We start from the raw sequence: 16,420 nt of genomic DNA on the forward strand, positions 1-16,420 counted from the left end.
CTCTTGCCGCCCCCATGTCTGAATTCTCTCCTCATTGGCCCACTTGAGTCAATAAACCTGTGTTGAGCAGGTATTAGAGACTTGAGGAACACGGCCCTGGAGAGCTAAGACGGAAGTTCTCACAGGGCTCAAGAGGTCCACAGTCTAGTTGGGGGATACAAGAGCCTCTAAAGACCTCATTTAAGAATAATGATCTCTTTTCATCTCTCTTCTTGTCACTTTTCCATGAGTTTTTCTTCTTTCAACTCTCATCCTAAATTCTTGGCTCTAGTCCTCAAAAACTCCCCCTTTAAAAAAAAAGAAGAAGAAGAAGAAGATTTTATTTCTTTATTTTCAGAGAGAGGGGAAAGGAGAGAGAAAGAGGGAGAGAAATATTGATGTGCAAGAGAAACATCGATTGGTTGCCTTTCACACGCTCCCAACTGGGGACCTGGCCTGCAACCCAGGCACATGCCCTGACCAAGAATGGAACCAGGGACCTTTCACTTTGTAGGATGATGCCTCGACCCCCTGAGCTATGCTGGTCAGTACAACTCCCTTTTTGACTGTCATTTTCTCCCTCAAACTCTCTCCCTCCCACTCTCTCCCTCCAATCCAGGGTTAGCTTCATGGACTTGGATCTGCTCAGTCAAACAAGGCCCATGCTCAGAATGGCCTTGTGCTCGGATTAGTGCTCTGCTATCACCATCTTGAAATTCTTCATAATTTTATCTTTAAACTTGTGCTTTGTAAATGAAGTAGAATGGGACAATGGAGCATGCCTGTGAGCAGAGGCAATATGCACAATAGGCCATTCATGAAGCTCCATGAGCACGGAACTCTGGTAAACCCACTATGCATGGGAGTTCAGGAAGACTCAAAGCGAGTACAAAGGAAGCGTGTCATGTCTACACCTGAATAAGTGGAGGTGCTGAAAGCTGAGGGGCCAAACTTTCCATTCAAAGTAGAACTTGCTTTGAAAACAGAAAGAAGGCAATTGCTTTCTAGGAGACATGGATGATCAAGATATCCTATCATATCCTTTCTTAGTCATGTTACTTTCCTGGTTTAGCTGACCACTTACGCTGGCAATTACGACATAGAATGAAAAGCTAGGGCAACGTGTAATTCCTTTTCCTTTTAGCCCTTCCATATTCATCAATAAACTGAAGATAGAAAAATGAACAACATTAAATCGCAAATTAAAAATGCTGTGAGAGCCCTGACTGATGTGGCTCAGTGGGTTGGGCGTCATCCCACAAACTGAAAGGTTACTGGTTTGATTCCCTGTCAGGTCACATGGCTGAGTTTTGGGCCAGGTCCCTCGTTGGGGGCATGTGAGAGGCAAAGGATCAATGTTCCTTTGCCTCTCTTTCTCACTCCTTTCCTCTCTCTCTAAAAATAAACACAATCTTCAAAAAAGAATGCCATGAGAAATCGAAAAAATAATTGTGGGAGAAAGAAAAACATCTTATATTTCAGTACCTTGAACTGCATCTTTTTCCTGCTTTTTTAACAAGGGATCTTGCATTTTTCATTTTGCTGTGGGTCCCAAAAATTCTGTGGCTGGCCCTGCTCCAGTCCCTTCTGCAGCAGGCTCTGGATTAATTTTCTCAAGATACAGTTTTAGGCCCTGGCCAGGTAGACAATGGTTAGAGCATTGTCCAGATATGCCAAGGTTGCAGGTTCCATCCCCAGTCAAGGCACATAAAAGAATCAACCAATGAATGCATAATTAAGTGGAACAACAAATCAATGTTCCTCTCTTTCTCTCTCAAATCACTAAAAAAAATTTTTTAAAAGATACAGTTTTAATTAGCCCACTTCTCAGCTCACTAGCTTCCTGTTACCGTACAGGACAGAGTCCTGACTCTTCATTTAACCTTCATGGTACTCCACAATCTAGATCCAGCCTGTGTCCCAGCCCCTTTCCCACTAGGCCCCAACTAGTCTTCTGCTGGAGTGGAGCCAGCCACTTCCAGTACAGGCTGCGCTTACTCCTGACTTCACACCTTTTCCACTTTATTTCCTCATCCCAGAAGGCTGCTCATCCTTCAGAGTCCACTCCAGCTCCCATTCATTCATTTCATGGGTATCTAATGAGCATTTGCTTAGAACCAGGCACTGTTTAGTTTCTGTGCCTGTGGGGCTCCCATCCCAATAAACAATTAAAACAAGCAAATAAATAAAATGATATTAATATTATGCAGGCAAAAACAAAACAGCGTGATGTGCCAGACAGTGCCCTGGATGGTCAGGGATGGCCTTACTGAAAAGGTGACTTATAACACAATACCTGAGCAACTCAAAGGAGCCATCGGGGGATGCAGAGAAAAGCTTTCCAGGAGAAGGGAAATGCAAGAGCAAAGGCTGGGCTGCAGGGAGAGGAGGCAAGATTGATACAGCAAGAGATCTGAGAGGTAGGCAGGGACCCAATCGTACAGGTCCTTGTAGGCCAAAGGGAATAGCTTGGATTTTAATCCAACCATCATGGAAGCAATTCTACTGTCTTAAGCAGGGGAGTGATATGATACCAGTTAGGAAGTCTTCCAAGTGGAAGACGCGGATGGCTTGGACCAGGGTAGCAGGTTTGCGAATGGAGACAAGAGGCTAGGTTCAGGATGTACTTTAGAAGTACAGAGACATGAACAGTGGGGATGATGGAAATAGAGGAATTAAGGCTAATGCTTATGTTTTTGTTTTTTGATCAACTGGGTTGAAAACTCTTATGTGTATTTTATCTTTTTTTTTTTTAAATCCTCACCCAAGGGCATTTTTTCCTTGGCTTTTAGAGAGAGAAGAAGGAAGAGAGAGAGAGACATTAATGTGAGGGAGCAACATCGATCAGTTGCCTTCTTATATGTGCCCTGAATGGAGATCAAACCCACAACCTGGGTATGTGCCCTGACCAGGAATCAAACCCGTGACCTTTCAGTCTATAGGACAACACTCCAATCCACTGAGCCACACCAGCCAAGGCTGTATTTTATCTTTTTAACCAGACTGTAAGCTATTTGAGAGAAAGCCTTTATCTTAGTCTTTGCAATTATCCTGCATTCCCAAGCATTCCACGGAGCTACTGAAGATAATGTCTGGTTGCTGAATGGGCTTCAACACGGAATGGCTTCTTCCGCAAGAAACCTCAGGAAAACGATTTGTCTTTTCCTTCACCAGGCAAGGAGCATAAAAATGGGACAGCCTTAATCTGGAGAGATGAGACCTGGACCCTACCCTCGAGGTGCACAATTTGGCTAGCACAGGCCTGGGACAGCCTCCAGGCTGACATCCAGGCTCAAGAATGAGTGAATGTCTTCTGTGTATTTAGGGGGCTCCGGGGGAAGAGGGAGAGAACTTTACTCCAGTCTATGCTTTCTTCTCCTGTAGGCGAGGAGCACCATGAGGAGGGTGGGGAACAGGGGAGGAGGGAACATTCTTCTAAATGCCCCATCGGTGTTCACAGGAGAAAAAAGCTAAGAAAGGGATGGCAGTACAAAGAGTCACTACAAATCTCCAAACTCTTCCTGGAACACTGCCCTCCCCCCAGCATCTCCAGAAAAGGCATAAGAGCTCCCACACCCCTCTCCCATATCTAGAGCCAGTCATGAAGTCTGTGCCCCCACAACATCCACACAGTCCCAGGGGCTCAGCTCTCTGGGTTCCCAACAACATGGGTCTTTGCAGAGACAAGAACAAGGAAAGAAGAGAGTTCTGAAACACAGAGGTGGGGAGAGGAAAAATGAGGAGTGCTTTTTCTACAGATTTTATTTATTTTCAGAGACAGGGGAAGGGAGAGAAAGAGAGTGAGAGAAACCTCAGTGTGTGATGGGTGAGAGAAACATTCATCGGTTGCCTCTCACACACCCCCAACTGTGGGCCTGGCCAGCAACCCAGGCATGTGCCCTGACTGGGAATCAATCTGGCGACCTTTCAGTTCGCAATGACGACGCTCAACCCACTGAGCCACACCAGCCAGGGCAGAAAATGGGGAATATTATTTAACGGGTACAGAGTTTCAATTTTTTGAAATAAAGAGTCCTGGAGATGGGTAAACTCTCCCTCTCGAGGCGCCTTTCCCTTCCGCCTCTTCTTCCCTTTCCGGCATGTTACACTCGCCCCTCTCTCTCCTAAGCGCCAAGAGCAAGGACCCTTTTTCTGTCTCTCTAACTTGTCTCCTCAGCCTACAAAGCCCAGCTGGCTCACTTCTACTACCTCTGTAACTTTCTACATAAACTTTCCTTTATAATTTATACCAAAAAGAAAAAGAAAAAAGAAAAAGGCGTTCTGCTGATGGATGGTGGTAATGGTTGCACAGCACTGTCAAATACCTAATGCCACTGAACTGTACAGTTAAACATGGTTAAGATGGTAAATTTTATTAAGTGTATTTTACCACAATTTATTTAGAAAAACAAATAACTAAAGAAAGAAAGAAAGAAAGAAAGAAAAGAAAAACAGATGTTCCTTTGCTGAATAGATCAAGCTCCAGCTCATCATCAGGACGTATAAGGCCTCTCACCATGAGGCCCAAGGAATGTCCCCAGCCCGCCCTCCTTCCATCTTAGCCTGTCCCTGGTTTGGCCACATCTTTTATGAGTCTGCAGGCTCATCTATTTTGAGTCTGCAGGCTCAGACTTGTATTTCAAGAAATATGCACAAGATTAATGATATCAACAAGAGCAACATCTCTCACATCTTGAGCACTTGCTTTATGCCAAGCCCTATGCTAGGCATTTGACCTACATGGTATCATCAAATCCTGACAGGAAGGCTATGAATAGGGCAGCTTCCCCATTTTGTAGATGGGGAAACTGTAATTTAAAGAGATTTAACCATTTGTTCAAGTTTACGTTTTCAAAACTCTCCTCTTTCAGGATCCCTGAGAGAGCTTGAAACCAGGTTCCTTGGCACTCAGTAGGGACCTCTACTACATATTTGTCTATCTGTCTCACAAGACCCTGGTCTTCCAGGGCCAGGACTAAGTCTTATTCATGTTTCGAGTCGCTGTGGACTATCTAACACAGCGCTTGGCACACTGTCAGCAGCCGATAAATGTTAATTGAAGAAAAGACAAACAGAGGCAGAGGAAGGAAGGAGGGAGGGGGGGAAGAAAGGAGGGAGGGAATAGAGAGCACAGGGGAGGGTGGAGTGAGTGGGGAAACCAAGCCTGGAGGCTGCAGGACATGCTGCCAAGGTCCAGAAAGATTCTTCGGGAAGTGGAAGAGGCAGGGGACACTGGGCAGGCATTGTAGTTGCCCTTGGTGGGGGCCTGGCAGAGTCTGTGTCAAAGCAAAGTCAGCCTTAATGAAAGAGTGTAGACAGCTCTGAATGGTAATCAGGAATCTTGGAATCTAGGGCAAGCTGGAGAAAGAGGTTGGGGGCATGGTGTCCTGAACAGGTCGGTGGAGGGAGGAGTGAAGAGTCAGCCCCTGGGAGATTCCTCAGGACACGAGGTCAGGAAGTTGCCACTCAGAACAACCTCCTTCATGGGGACTTAGGTTTGTCTAGGCACTTTAACCTCTCTATTGACTGGCCCACACTGGAGGCCCCTGCAGGACTGGTTTCTTTGCATTATTCAGGTCTTTGCTTAAGTGGCACTGCCTCAGAGAGACCTGTCCTGACCACCCTGCTAATGTTGTCCCTCCCCCACTGCTGGTTACACTATTGGGTTTTATTGGATTTCATTCCCTTCATAGAGCTAACCACTAACTGAAATAATCTTGCCTATTTGTTTCTCTTGTTTATGGGCTGTCTGGCCACCCCCTTCCCTATTTTCATAAGAACAGAGTTTGTGTCTACCTTTTTTCCCCTTAATTTCTATTTATTGATTTGAGAAAGAGGAAGGGAGACAAACATCAATTTGTTGCTCCACTTATTTATGCATTTGTTGGTTGATCCTTGTATGTGCCCTGACTGGGGATGGAACCAACAACCTTGGCGTATCTGGAGGACACTCTAACCAACTGACCTACCAGGCCAGGGTGTGTTTGTCCTTTTCATCAATGCGTCCTCTGTGTAAGGAACCATGCCTGGTACATAGTAGGTGCCCAATAAATATCAGTTGAATAGACATATCTAAGTGGCTCAGGCTGATCCTAAACATTGCCCAGAGACCCAAGTTGAATCTGGGCTCCCTGCCCATGCTAGGACACTCCTACAAAACACTGTGACTGCCCCTGGCCAGGTGGCTCAGTTGGTTGGAGCATCATCCCATACACCAAAGGGTTGTGGGTTTGATCCCAGGTCAGGGCACGTGCCTGGGTTGTGGGTTTGATCCCTGGTAGGAGTGCAGGGCGGGGGGGTGCAGCTGATTGATGTTTCTCATGTGGATGTTTCTCTCTCTTTCTCCCACTTCCTCTCTCCCTGAAGTCAGTGGATGTATCCTCAGGTGAGGATTAAAAAGTAATAAAAAATAAAAATAAAAAACACTGAAACACTGTAACTGGGTGGAGGCTGTAAGATCTTGCAAATTTGAGATTGGGAGGGTCCATGGAGGGGTCTCGGATTTGTGTCTTCCACCCTAGACACTCTCCTGGAGCCTCTCACCCTGATTTCATATAGGTCTTGGCAGAAGGGGACAGCAGATCCTGTGAGTTACCCACGTTGTTGCCTGTGTTACTGGTAGGAAGATCTTTGTAAGAAGCTGGGAGGCTGGGACAGTGGCATGCCCATGGGTTAACAGGTTTTTCTTTCCTTCTTTTTAAAATATTTTATTTATTTATACTTAGAGGGGAAGGGAGGGAGAAAGGGAGAGAAACATCACTGTGTGGTTGCCTCTTGCACGCCCCCTACTGGGGACCTGGCCCACAGCCCAGGCATGTGCCCTGACTGGGAATCCAACCCCCACGATCTTGTGGTTCACAGGTCAGCATTCAATCCACTCAGCCACACCAGCCAGGTTGTCTGTCCTTCCTCCTTCTCTCCACTCTTTCCTCCCTCCCTCCCTCCCCCTTCCTTCCTCTCTCTCTCTCTTTCTTACAGGTACCAGGACTAATGATTACCAGCTTCCCAGATACCAGGTACCAAAAAGTTATGCTTCTGAAATCTCTTAGTGTCGATTCTGCGCTTAGAGCAATCAAGCTGCCTCATGTGTGCCACTCACAACAGACAGAAGCCCCTTTTAAGCTAAACAGTTCTTGAGAGGGAAGAGGACTGAGAGGTGGGGACTCAGGGCTGCAGTCCCAGGGCTCCCTAGGGAGACACAAGGATTCCTAAGAGGGTTGAAGACTGGGAGCTGGGTGCTAGCAGCTGGAGGCGTGGACACGAGGGTTTCCCAGGAAGCAGGGGGCTGAGGCAGGAAGGGTGACTCTGGCAGGGGCTGGGGCACCAGGATTCCTCAAAGGTCTGGAGGTTGAGGGCTGAGTCACCATATTCTGAGATGTTCTTGAATCTGTCTGTTCATCCCAGCGAGGACCAACACAAGCTGCTTCTTGCTTAATAGAGTAGAATGCAGTAAGTGGACCAAAACTAGGAGAGACAGAGGCGGCTTGCTTCCTTTGCTTATTTTCTTCCTCCCTACTGCCTCCACCCCTTTTACCAAAACCCCTGCCCCCATCTCTCCATGACCCTCTCATGCCCCCTGCTGCTCCTTCCTTGAACGGCACTGGCCAGTCTAAAGCACAACAGAATTCAATTTCTCTTCCCTTTCTTCCTGACCCCTCAGGACCATCCTCAGAAAGAGGAAGCCAAAATCCCAAAGGGAAGGGCGTAGGTATCTGCTGGAGAAGGAGGTGGGCTCTTGGTTCCCAAAAGGTGATCTATATCTGTATCTGATGTGTGTGTTTGTGGGTGCTGTTGCTGCATCTCAGCCTGAGATCCTCAGGGGATCCTCACTGCTTCCTCACAAGATTCTTCTTTGATCCCCAGTGTAGGTTAAGGCTCCTGATCTACAAATTTTCTCAGCTCCCTGACTGCTCCTTTATGGCATTACCAGTGTTTCCAATTATCCACTTATTTGTTAGTTTTTGATGAATACATGTCTTCTCCAAGGCACTGTGAGCATCAAGAGGGCAGAAACCATGGTTGTTTTTGCTTATCAACACAACCCAATGCTCAGCACCATGACTGGTACGTTGCACCTGTATAACAAATATTTGTCGAATAAATAAATGAGTGACAGTCAAAGGGAGTTCTTAGGTGGGGATTTAATGGGTGGTATTAGTGCCATTGCCTGGGCTCTGGGGACAGCTGTGAGTCCAGATGTCCTGGCTTCTGTTCAAGGCCCGATCCATGTCTAGCCTCTGGTCTTGTGCCCAAAAGCCGTCCAAGCAGGAGGAGGCAGAAGAGGTCTCTCCTAGAGGGAGGGGGCATGGAGGGGGCATGAGGGCATTAGGGTGGTTTGGCTCCAGAAGCTCTTCCCCACTTTTCTTCCTTCCTCCAAACTAAATTTGTTAAAGCAATTCCTCCCACTGCCCCCATCCTCTCTTCTTGTGGCCTTTTCTTCTGAGCTCCTACAGGTTTCCTTCCCCACAAAATGCACCCCTTTCTTCTCTTCCCCTCTGCCTTTAGCTGTTTCCAATAGTGTGGTGAGGAACTTGAACATCACTCTCTCTTATCTGGCAAAGTCCCCAGGAAGATCCGCCCCTGGGGGTGGGCCCAGAGGTTGAGAAGGGAGTCAAGGCCCACGGGAGGCAGAGCAAGGATCTTCTTGGGCCCCTGGCTCAAGAGCACCCTGGACTCATCCAACTTCAGCTGAAGAGGGAGTCCCAAGGCCAGCGGCAGATGCAGCTCTGGCCTGGGCCCATAAGACAGCACCACCTTCTGCAGAGTTTGTGGGACAGGAACAGAAGTAGGGGAGGAAAGAATGAACCATATCTACTCCTTGTGGCCACATCCCTAGCTGCCCTCATTCTGCCTCTTAGCTACGCCTTCCATTGGCCATTCCCACCTCCGAAATTCCGCCTCAGGTCTCCCGGCTAGACCTTCCGTAAGGCCACACCTGTGCCAAGTAAACAAACTATCTAAACAAAAGCTGTTTGTCCCTGGCTCGGTAGTTCAGTTGGCTACACCAAGATTGTGGGTGTGATCCCTGGCCAGTGCACATACAATAATCAACCAATGAATGCATAAGTAAGTGGAACAACAAACAGGTGTTTCTCCCCTCTACAGATGTTTCTCCCCTCTTACTTGATTTTGGAGGTGGAGGCTGAGCCAAGAAGGGTTTTCTGGGGTCTCAAGGGCAAGGAGGTGGCCAGAGCCTGCTGCTAGTTGGAGTCCCAGGTCCAGAGAGAAGGTCTAGGGCTTTACATGGGGCTGGGGAATATCTGCGGGGAGAAATGACCCTCCTGAGGCCTCAATACTAGGATTCATGGAGGGAGGGGCTTGTGATGGAAGGAGATGGAGAAAGGCAAACACAGAGCTGGCCATGGAGGGGAAAAATAGCCTCGACCTCGGAGACTGAATTCTGCACGAGTCCCTGGAGGGAAGACCATCCCAGGCTGGGACTCTACAGCACAGCTTCTGAGGCTAGGAGGGGCCCACGCTGAAATCTGAGCCTGTTGGTCCAGCCAGGCATCCCTGCTTAGGCTAGGCGTCCAGGGCAGAGACCAGCTGGAGCCCGTCGGGGGAGGGAAAAGGCAGAGATGTCAGAACTGGGGCATCTGAGCCCAGTGCCCGCCTCCTCGCCCTCAGTTTATTCCCCTCCATGACACAAGCATTTGGCCTCCCCCTCACAGCTCTTCTCCCATCCTTTCTTCTCACAAATGTGGCTTTAGGCCCTTCTGTGATACAACTACCGGCAACTGGAGGTTGGGGGCAGGGAACAGCAGCCCCCCTAGAGCAAACCTCAGGATGGGCTGGGATTTTTTTGACCAGAGGCCCAGAGACTTGTCTCAGGTGCAGCACCTCCTCCCCATCCACCCCCAGGGTCACTGAGTCCACAAGCGTCCTCACTTCTACCTGCAGGAGGAGAGAAGCAGAATCAGAGGCCCCTGGGACCTGCCTGCACTAATTTCTTCAGATTCAGCCAAGTATAGTGGAAAGAACATGCACTTGAAGAGTTAGCCAGCATCCTTGGCTCACTTAGGATCTGTCGCTTATATACTGACTGAACTTTAGAGCCCTCTGAAAAAATGGGGTTTTCTTTCAGATTAAATGAGATGACAATGATAACAGGATGCCCAATAACTGGATTCTGTTCCTCTTCCTCAGACCAACTCAAGGCACCGTTCCCCTCAGGACCAGATCTGGCTTACCTGGTGCTACCTCCCATCATCCAGCTGGGGCGCAGCTCCCACGCTAAGCTGGGCCCACGGATTGTGCGTTTGGATCTCAGGCCTGCCATCCCGAAGTGCCAGCATAAACCAGGCATTCTTTGGGTTGCTATCACCATGAAAAAATCACTTCTTCTGGATCCCAGGTTTGAAACTCAAAGAAGGAAGAAGTTCTGGAAGGGCACAGAAAGAAGGGCTGTGTATGGGGTATTCCCTTTGAGGGTAAATGTGGGGCTTACAGAGGTGGGAAAGTAAGGGAGAGAGAAGGACGGTGAGCTAGGGAAAAGAGAAGAGCTCATGGAGACGATAGGGTCAGGGGACTAAGTAAAGGGACTAGGCCAGCTCTATACTTTGTGATCTTGGTGAGGTTAAAGAGCAGGATGGAGACAGGCTCTTGTCCTGGGCCATTGCTGAGGTGCACAGCAGGAGGTTCCTGGCTCCCCTATCCGAGAAAGAAAATAAACAAAGTGGAATAAGGACATCCCAGAGACAGACAAAGAGAGAGGCAGTGCTACAGAGCCAGAGGAGGAAAGAAAGGAAGAGGGCAGAGACAAAATGTAGCTCATTTAAACACACGGGCTGAGTACCCTGTCCGCTCCTGCACCTGGGTAGGGGGAATCTGTCTCAGAACCCGTCCCTGGTGGTTATGAGGTAGCAGCAGCAGCAGCAGCAGCAGCAGCCAACATGATTTGGCCAGAGGACCTCTGCACTCCATAATCAGCCGCAGTCCTCTCTGTGGCTCAGACAACTCTGGGGCAAATGCATAAGAGCAGGCAGCCTGGAGCATGGCCACGTGATCAGTGGAAGGTTAAAGGTTGCCCCTGGGGGAAGAAGGGGGGCAGGAAACAGGGGCACTGATCCTACCACTCCTCTGAGGGGACAAATAGGGATGAGGCACAGAGTTCCTCCGCCACCCTCCCCCACTGCGGAGAAAGTTTGAGCTGGGAGAGTGCACCCCATTTTCCCTCTCCTCCTCTAGAGCCTAACATGGGTTCTCCAAGCCTTCTGCCTACCAGGGGAGGCTGCCTAAACAGGCCTGAGGTGTAGAAACAGTCCTACCCTGCTCCTCAAGCACCATGCCGGTCAGGACTGGAGCCAAGGCACCAAATCCCAAATACCTAGGTAAGTGACTGTGGACAGATAAGTCTGCGGTTGTACATTAGTGTCCCTGTCTGTCAAGCGTGAAAAATAATACCTACTCTACTGTGAATGAGGATTAATTGGGACAACGCAGGCGCAGTGCCTGGTATCTGCTCTGAGTGCCTGCAGAGGCCTCGGAGGCTTGCCTCATAGGAAGGTATTGCCTCTGAGTGGGAATTAGTGGACACTAAATTATCTTCTTTTCTTAATTTATTACAAGGCCTAACCATCTACCAACAGAAATTCATCACCCACTTCTTGACCCATTTAAAAATACAAATGTCTCCAGAAAAGTAACACTTTGAGCTACCCAAGAACCATAGCTACATAACTTTCAGAGCTGGGAGTCTGAACAGTCTGGGTAGGCTAGAATGGGTGAGTGCGAGTAAAAGGTAGAGCAGATAATCACAGAACACTTCAGTTAAAGAAGGACCCGGGTTCTTCTTTGGAGCCTTGCGGAGAGCGGCAGCCAGGCCTTGACCCCTGCCCAGGCGCCCAGTCACGAGACACCATCCTGGGGGCGGGGGGGCGGGGATGTGCGTTCTCTGCTAGCTGATTGACTGGCGGGTGAGCGACTGCTGGGGCAGAATTTAGGGGCCACTAGGCAGTAAGGACCGCCTTGCCTGGCCACTCCCTCGGCCCCGCGGTAGCCAGAATCGCGCTTCGGATTCCCAGCCCGGGGTTCTCGCCACCGCTTCGCTCCTCTGGCTTTCGCGATCCAAATTTGTACTCCCTTTTAAAGAGCCCCAGTTGCCCTTCGCCGGGTCCTGCAGAAAGGAAGTGGGGATCCTGGACTTCGGTCCCAGACCGTGGGGATCGGGATGGTTTCCGTGCGGATCCGAGACGCCAAGGAAGAAGACTGTGGAAACATTCTGAAGATGATTCGGGTTAAGTCTGCGGGCCAGAAACCAGGGTCTCAAAGAGGGTCAGAGCGCACCCCGCGGAGGAGGCGGGGGTGCGGAGGAGGTCGGGTGGGGGCGGGATGAGGAAGAGGAGGAGGTGGGAGTTGGTGGAGGAGGTGGGAGCAGAGAGAGGAGGTGGGAGCAGGGGGGAGGAGCGCGCCCTGGGGTCCCACTCCTGGAGCTGCGGGGCCCTCCTGCGCTAATCTGGTCTCTGTCCCCACGCCATAGGAACTAGCCGAGTTTGAGAAACTCTCGGATCAGGTGAAGATCTCTGAAGAAGGTTGGGGCTCAGCACCTGGGTCCTGGTGGAGGCTGGGAGGAAGCGAGGGATGGGTTCCCCAGGCAGTAGTTCCAGGCTGGGCACGCACCCAGGTTCTCTTTTTCTCTGTCACAATTATATCTGTGCAGCCTTGAGGGCAGATGGCTTTGGAGAGAATCCTTTCTATTACTGTTTGGTAGCAGAGAGTCTGCCCAGCCCCGGGGAGCCACAGGGTAAGAACACACATCTACCGCAGGGGTCTCCTCTCCAGTCAGACTCAGAGGCCACTCCCAACCTGGGTTCCCTGACCTCTCTTTTCTCTCTCTGTTTCAGGCCCTTGTCTGGTGGGCTATGGGCTATACTACTTCATCTACAGCACATGGAAGGGACGCAGCATTTATCTGGAAGACATCTATGTTAAGCCGGAATACCGGGGTACAGGACAGAGGCTGAGGCAGGGGTGGGAGAAGAGCAACCGTAGACCTACCATCTAACCCCAGCCCGTGGCTTTTCTGATTTCCTTCGATTCACACAGTCCCTCTCTGTCTCTTCCCCCACACATTAGGTCAGGGGATTGGTTCCAAAATAATCAAAAAGGTAGCTGAGGTGAGTAGTGCGGTGGGGCTACCAGCCGGGCCCTGGAAAGGCAAAGGTGTATGGGAGGCACCCAGCTTGAATGGAGGGTGAGAGAGCCTTTCCCAGGAAAGTTAGTGATGTCTTTTCCCACAGGTGGCCTTGGATAAAGGCTGCTCCCAGTTCCGCCTGTCAGTCTTGGACTGGAACAAGGGGGCCATGGACTTGTACAAGGTCCTAGGAGCCCAAGATCTGACCGAAGCAGAGGGCTGGCACTCCTTTTGCTTCGAAGGAGAGGTGATGAAGAAGTTGGCAGGCAAGTGACACCATCCCTCAGAGATCTTGCTCAATATGAGCTGCTTATTCCTCACCAGCTCCATCACTCCTCAGATACCATCTCTACTGCCAAAGGCCTCCCTGAAGGAAGGAGAATTAAGGGTGAACATTCCTGAAGTACAGAAAGAACAGAATCGAAGGAAAGGTCTTTCTACCTCCTTACCGAGGATGAAAAATAAATGATAATTCCTATATCCTGGTGTGGTGTTGGGTAGAGGAGTTAATGAATTGATATGCTTCAGCCTCCTTATGGTTTTTCCTCAGTGTGCTGGTCAGTGGCTCATGGAGGTCAAAGTGGGTCCAAGATGACTTTCACTTTTAGTGGGTCAAATTCTTGGCTCTGGCCTGTGGAATATAGAGAAAAGAAGAGCAAGGGGCCAGCTTGGCACACAGGCTTGTTGGCCACTTTTGGGACCAAGACAAAGGCCTCCAATATCCGGATGAGCTGCGGTGGAGCCAAGATTGAGACAGGCCCAGGGAGTAGGCTGCCATCTGGTGGTAGAATTTCAGGGGCACTGGAAAAGCCCACTTGCCCCAGTTTTAAAATTTCTTTTATTGATTGATTTTTAGAGGGAAAGAGAAAAAGCGTGTATTTGTTGTTCCACTTATTTACGCATTTATTGGTTGATTCTTGTATTTTCCCTGACTGGGGAATCAAACCTACAACCTTCACATAGCTGGATGACGCTCAAACCAGCTGGGCTACCCGGCCAGTTGCCCCAACTTTTTAAAAAAGACTTTTTTTAAATCTACTTATTTTTAGAGAGAGGGGAAGGAAGGAGGGAGCAGGGAGAGAAACATCCAAGTACAGGATAAACATCGATTGGTTGCCTCTTGCACTCCCCCAACTGGGGACCTGGCCTGCAGCCTGACTGGTAATTGAACCAGCTACCTCTCGGTTCGCAGGCTGGCACTCCATCCACTGAGCTATGCCAGTCCGGGCCAGGTGCCCCAACTTCTAATGATCAGCACGGCCCTGACTGGTGTGGCTCGGTTGGATGTCACCCTGCAAAGCAAAAGATTGCTGGCGCTGGGTCAGTTCCTGATCAGGGCGCAGGCCTGGGTTGCAGGCTTGGTCCCCATAGGGTGCTTGTGAGAGGCGACCAATCGATGTTTCTCACATCAATGTTTCTCTCTCTTTCTCCTTCCCATCCCCTCTTTAAAAATAAATAAATTTTCTTTTAAAAATCAGCTCAGCTACCTAGTGTTCTTTCTTTTTCAAAATTCACAAAACCTTTATTGTCAGTTCAGCAAAACCAAAACAAACCTTTAGGACTCATGGAGAAGAATGGGCTCATATCCTACTTTCATAATATTTTATTACAAAAGTAATGCAGGTTTGTTTTAGAAAAACTGGAATATAAATACAAAATAAAAGGATCCATAGCCTGATTTGCATAACTATATCAACCCTTTAGTAGTAATTTTTTTAAAGATTTTATTTATTTTCAGAGAGAGGGAAAGGGAGGGAGAAAGAGAGGGAGAGAAACATCAGTGTGAGAAACACATGCCTCCAACCAGGGACCTGGCCCACAACCCAGGCATGTGCCCTGACTGGGAATTGAACCAATGACCTTTGGTTCACAGGCCGGCACTCAATCCACTGAGCCACACCATCCAGGGGTGGTATTAATTCTTAAGATTTTTGTCAACGTGTATATGTGTGTGTGTGTGTGTGTGTGTGTGTAATTAATTAAGTGTGTAGGGATTTATGAGATTATACTCTTTTCCAAACTAGTTTTTCATTTAATATATTACATCTTTCCATGCAATTAAACATACATCTGTCATCGCTTTACATGGTGGCATATTATTCCCTTTGCGGATGAACCGTTGGTTGAATACTGAAGGGGGATAAGCAGATAACTTAAATGTGTAAATTGTAAGAAACAGTCTATGAAAGTCTAGAGAGTTGAAGATCCATCTTAAAATTCAAGTGAAAAAATATGATTCAGACAAACCAAACACTTCAGGGTCCAAAATTCTTTCAGAGTAGTGCCAATTTTTGGCCCTTAAAACCAATTTACTGCAGATGGACCTTAAGGACAGTCTTGATCAAGAGACAGTGAAGCTGGTCAACCACTTCCACAGATGAGAACCAGAAAAATACCATCTTACCCTTGATTCAACTCAATCTGACAGGAATTGATATCTCTTAAACATGGTCCATTTAGTGATGGGGCTTTTTTTTTTTTCTTTAAGATTTTACTTATTTATTTTTAGAGAGAATGGAAGGGAGGGAGAAAGAGGGAGAGAAACATCAATGTGTGGTTGCCTTTTGTGTGTTCCCCACCAGGGACCTGGTCCACAACCCAGGCACGTGCCCTGACTGGGAATGCAACCAGCGACCCTTTGGTTCACAGGCTGGCACTCAATCCACTGAGCCACACCAGCCAGGGCAGTGATGGAGCTTTTAAAATTTAAAATGCAGAATGGATTATTTCTGGAGGAATAAACAAACAAGCAGAGAGTGCACTTGCCTCTGGGAAGAGAAGCTGGATGGCCAAGGGACAGAAGGAAGGAGACCACGTTTCCTGTATAGCACTTTGGAACTTTTTTTTAAAGGTTTTTATTTATTTATTTTTAGGGGAAAGGAAGGAGAATGAGAAGAAGAGAAACATGGCTGGTGTGGATGGGTGGTTGTCTCTCACACACTCCTTACTGGGGACCTGGCCTGCAACCCAGGCATGTGCCCAAGACTGGGAATCGAACTGGCGACCCTTTGCTTCGCAGGCCAGTACTGGGCCACACCAGGCAGGGTAGCACTTTGGAACGTCTGGATTTTGTGCAATGCCCGTGTATTACTTTGAAAAAAATGAATACTGTAAATAAAAGCTTAAACATTAATGCAGAAGAAAAGGGTCTAAACTAGGAAACTTCCAAATTTTGCCCTCATCTTGTTTTGTCTTCTCTTTTTAGAGTTTTGAGACTTATGTCCTTCTCTCACCTTGGCCCTAGATTTACCAGTTTTCACAGCATGATGTCTTTGCACTCAACATCACTCCATTTTGCAGCCAATCCAT

The 16,420-nt window shown here is 48.5% G+C and overlaps 2 protein-coding genes and 1 pseudogene across 4 annotated transcripts; 1 reads left to right on the forward strand and 2 right to left on the reverse strand.

Moving 5' to 3' along the window:
- Positions 1-6,954: 6,954 nt before the first annotated feature.
- Positions 6,955-7,098, reverse strand: LOC129072399 (uncharacterized; annotated as a pseudogene).
- A 1,019-nt stretch (positions 7,099-8,117) lies between these two features.
- SHBG (sex hormone binding globulin) lies at positions 8,118-10,923 on the reverse strand. The gene is given in 10 exon segments (XM_054575600.1): positions 8,118-8,271; positions 8,534-8,736; positions 9,103-9,239; positions 9,365-9,470; positions 9,711-9,785; positions 9,787-9,873; positions 10,170-10,310; positions 10,312-10,360; positions 10,538-10,629; positions 10,792-10,923. Coding segments are annotated over 10 exon segments (1,152 nt in total). The 5' UTR covers positions 10,903-10,923; the 3' UTR covers positions 8,118-8,120.
- A 124-nt stretch (positions 10,924-11,047) lies between these two features.
- On the forward strand, positions 11,048-16,334 carry SAT2 (spermidine/spermine N1-acetyltransferase family member 2). 3 transcript variants are annotated; one of them, XM_054575601.1, is made up of 8 exons: positions 11,048-11,309; positions 12,070-12,214; positions 12,458-12,509; positions 12,638-12,721; positions 12,822-12,923; positions 13,054-13,094; positions 13,218-13,377; positions 15,985-16,334. In XM_054575601.1, the coding sequence occupies exons 2-8, from the start codon at positions 12,149-12,151 to the stop codon at positions 16,158-16,160; spliced, it is 681 nt and encodes a 226-aa protein (XP_054431576.1). In that variant the 5' UTR covers positions 11,048-11,309; positions 12,070-12,148; the 3' UTR covers positions 16,161-16,334. The 3 variants fall into 3 exon arrangements, with proteins under 3 accessions (XP_054431576.1, XP_054431577.1, XP_054431578.1); XM_054575602.1 differs by lacking the exons at positions 11,048-11,309; positions 15,985-16,334 and adding an exon at positions 13,452-13,581 and having other exon boundaries at positions 11,966-12,214; XM_054575603.1 differs by lacking the exons at positions 11,048-11,309; positions 15,985-16,334 and having other exon boundaries at positions 11,966-12,214; positions 13,218-13,385.
- The last annotated feature ends 86 nt before the right edge of the window (positions 16,335-16,420 follow it).

The sequence above is a fragment of the Pteronotus mesoamericanus genome, unplaced genomic scaffold, assembly GCF_021234165.1.
Source record: "Pteronotus mesoamericanus isolate MK-2021 breed Mesoamerican mustached bat unplaced genomic scaffold, CSHL_Meso_final contig_317, whole genome shotgun sequence".
NCBI lineage: Eukaryota > Metazoa > Chordata > Mammalia > Chiroptera > Mormoopidae > Pteronotus > Pteronotus mesoamericanus.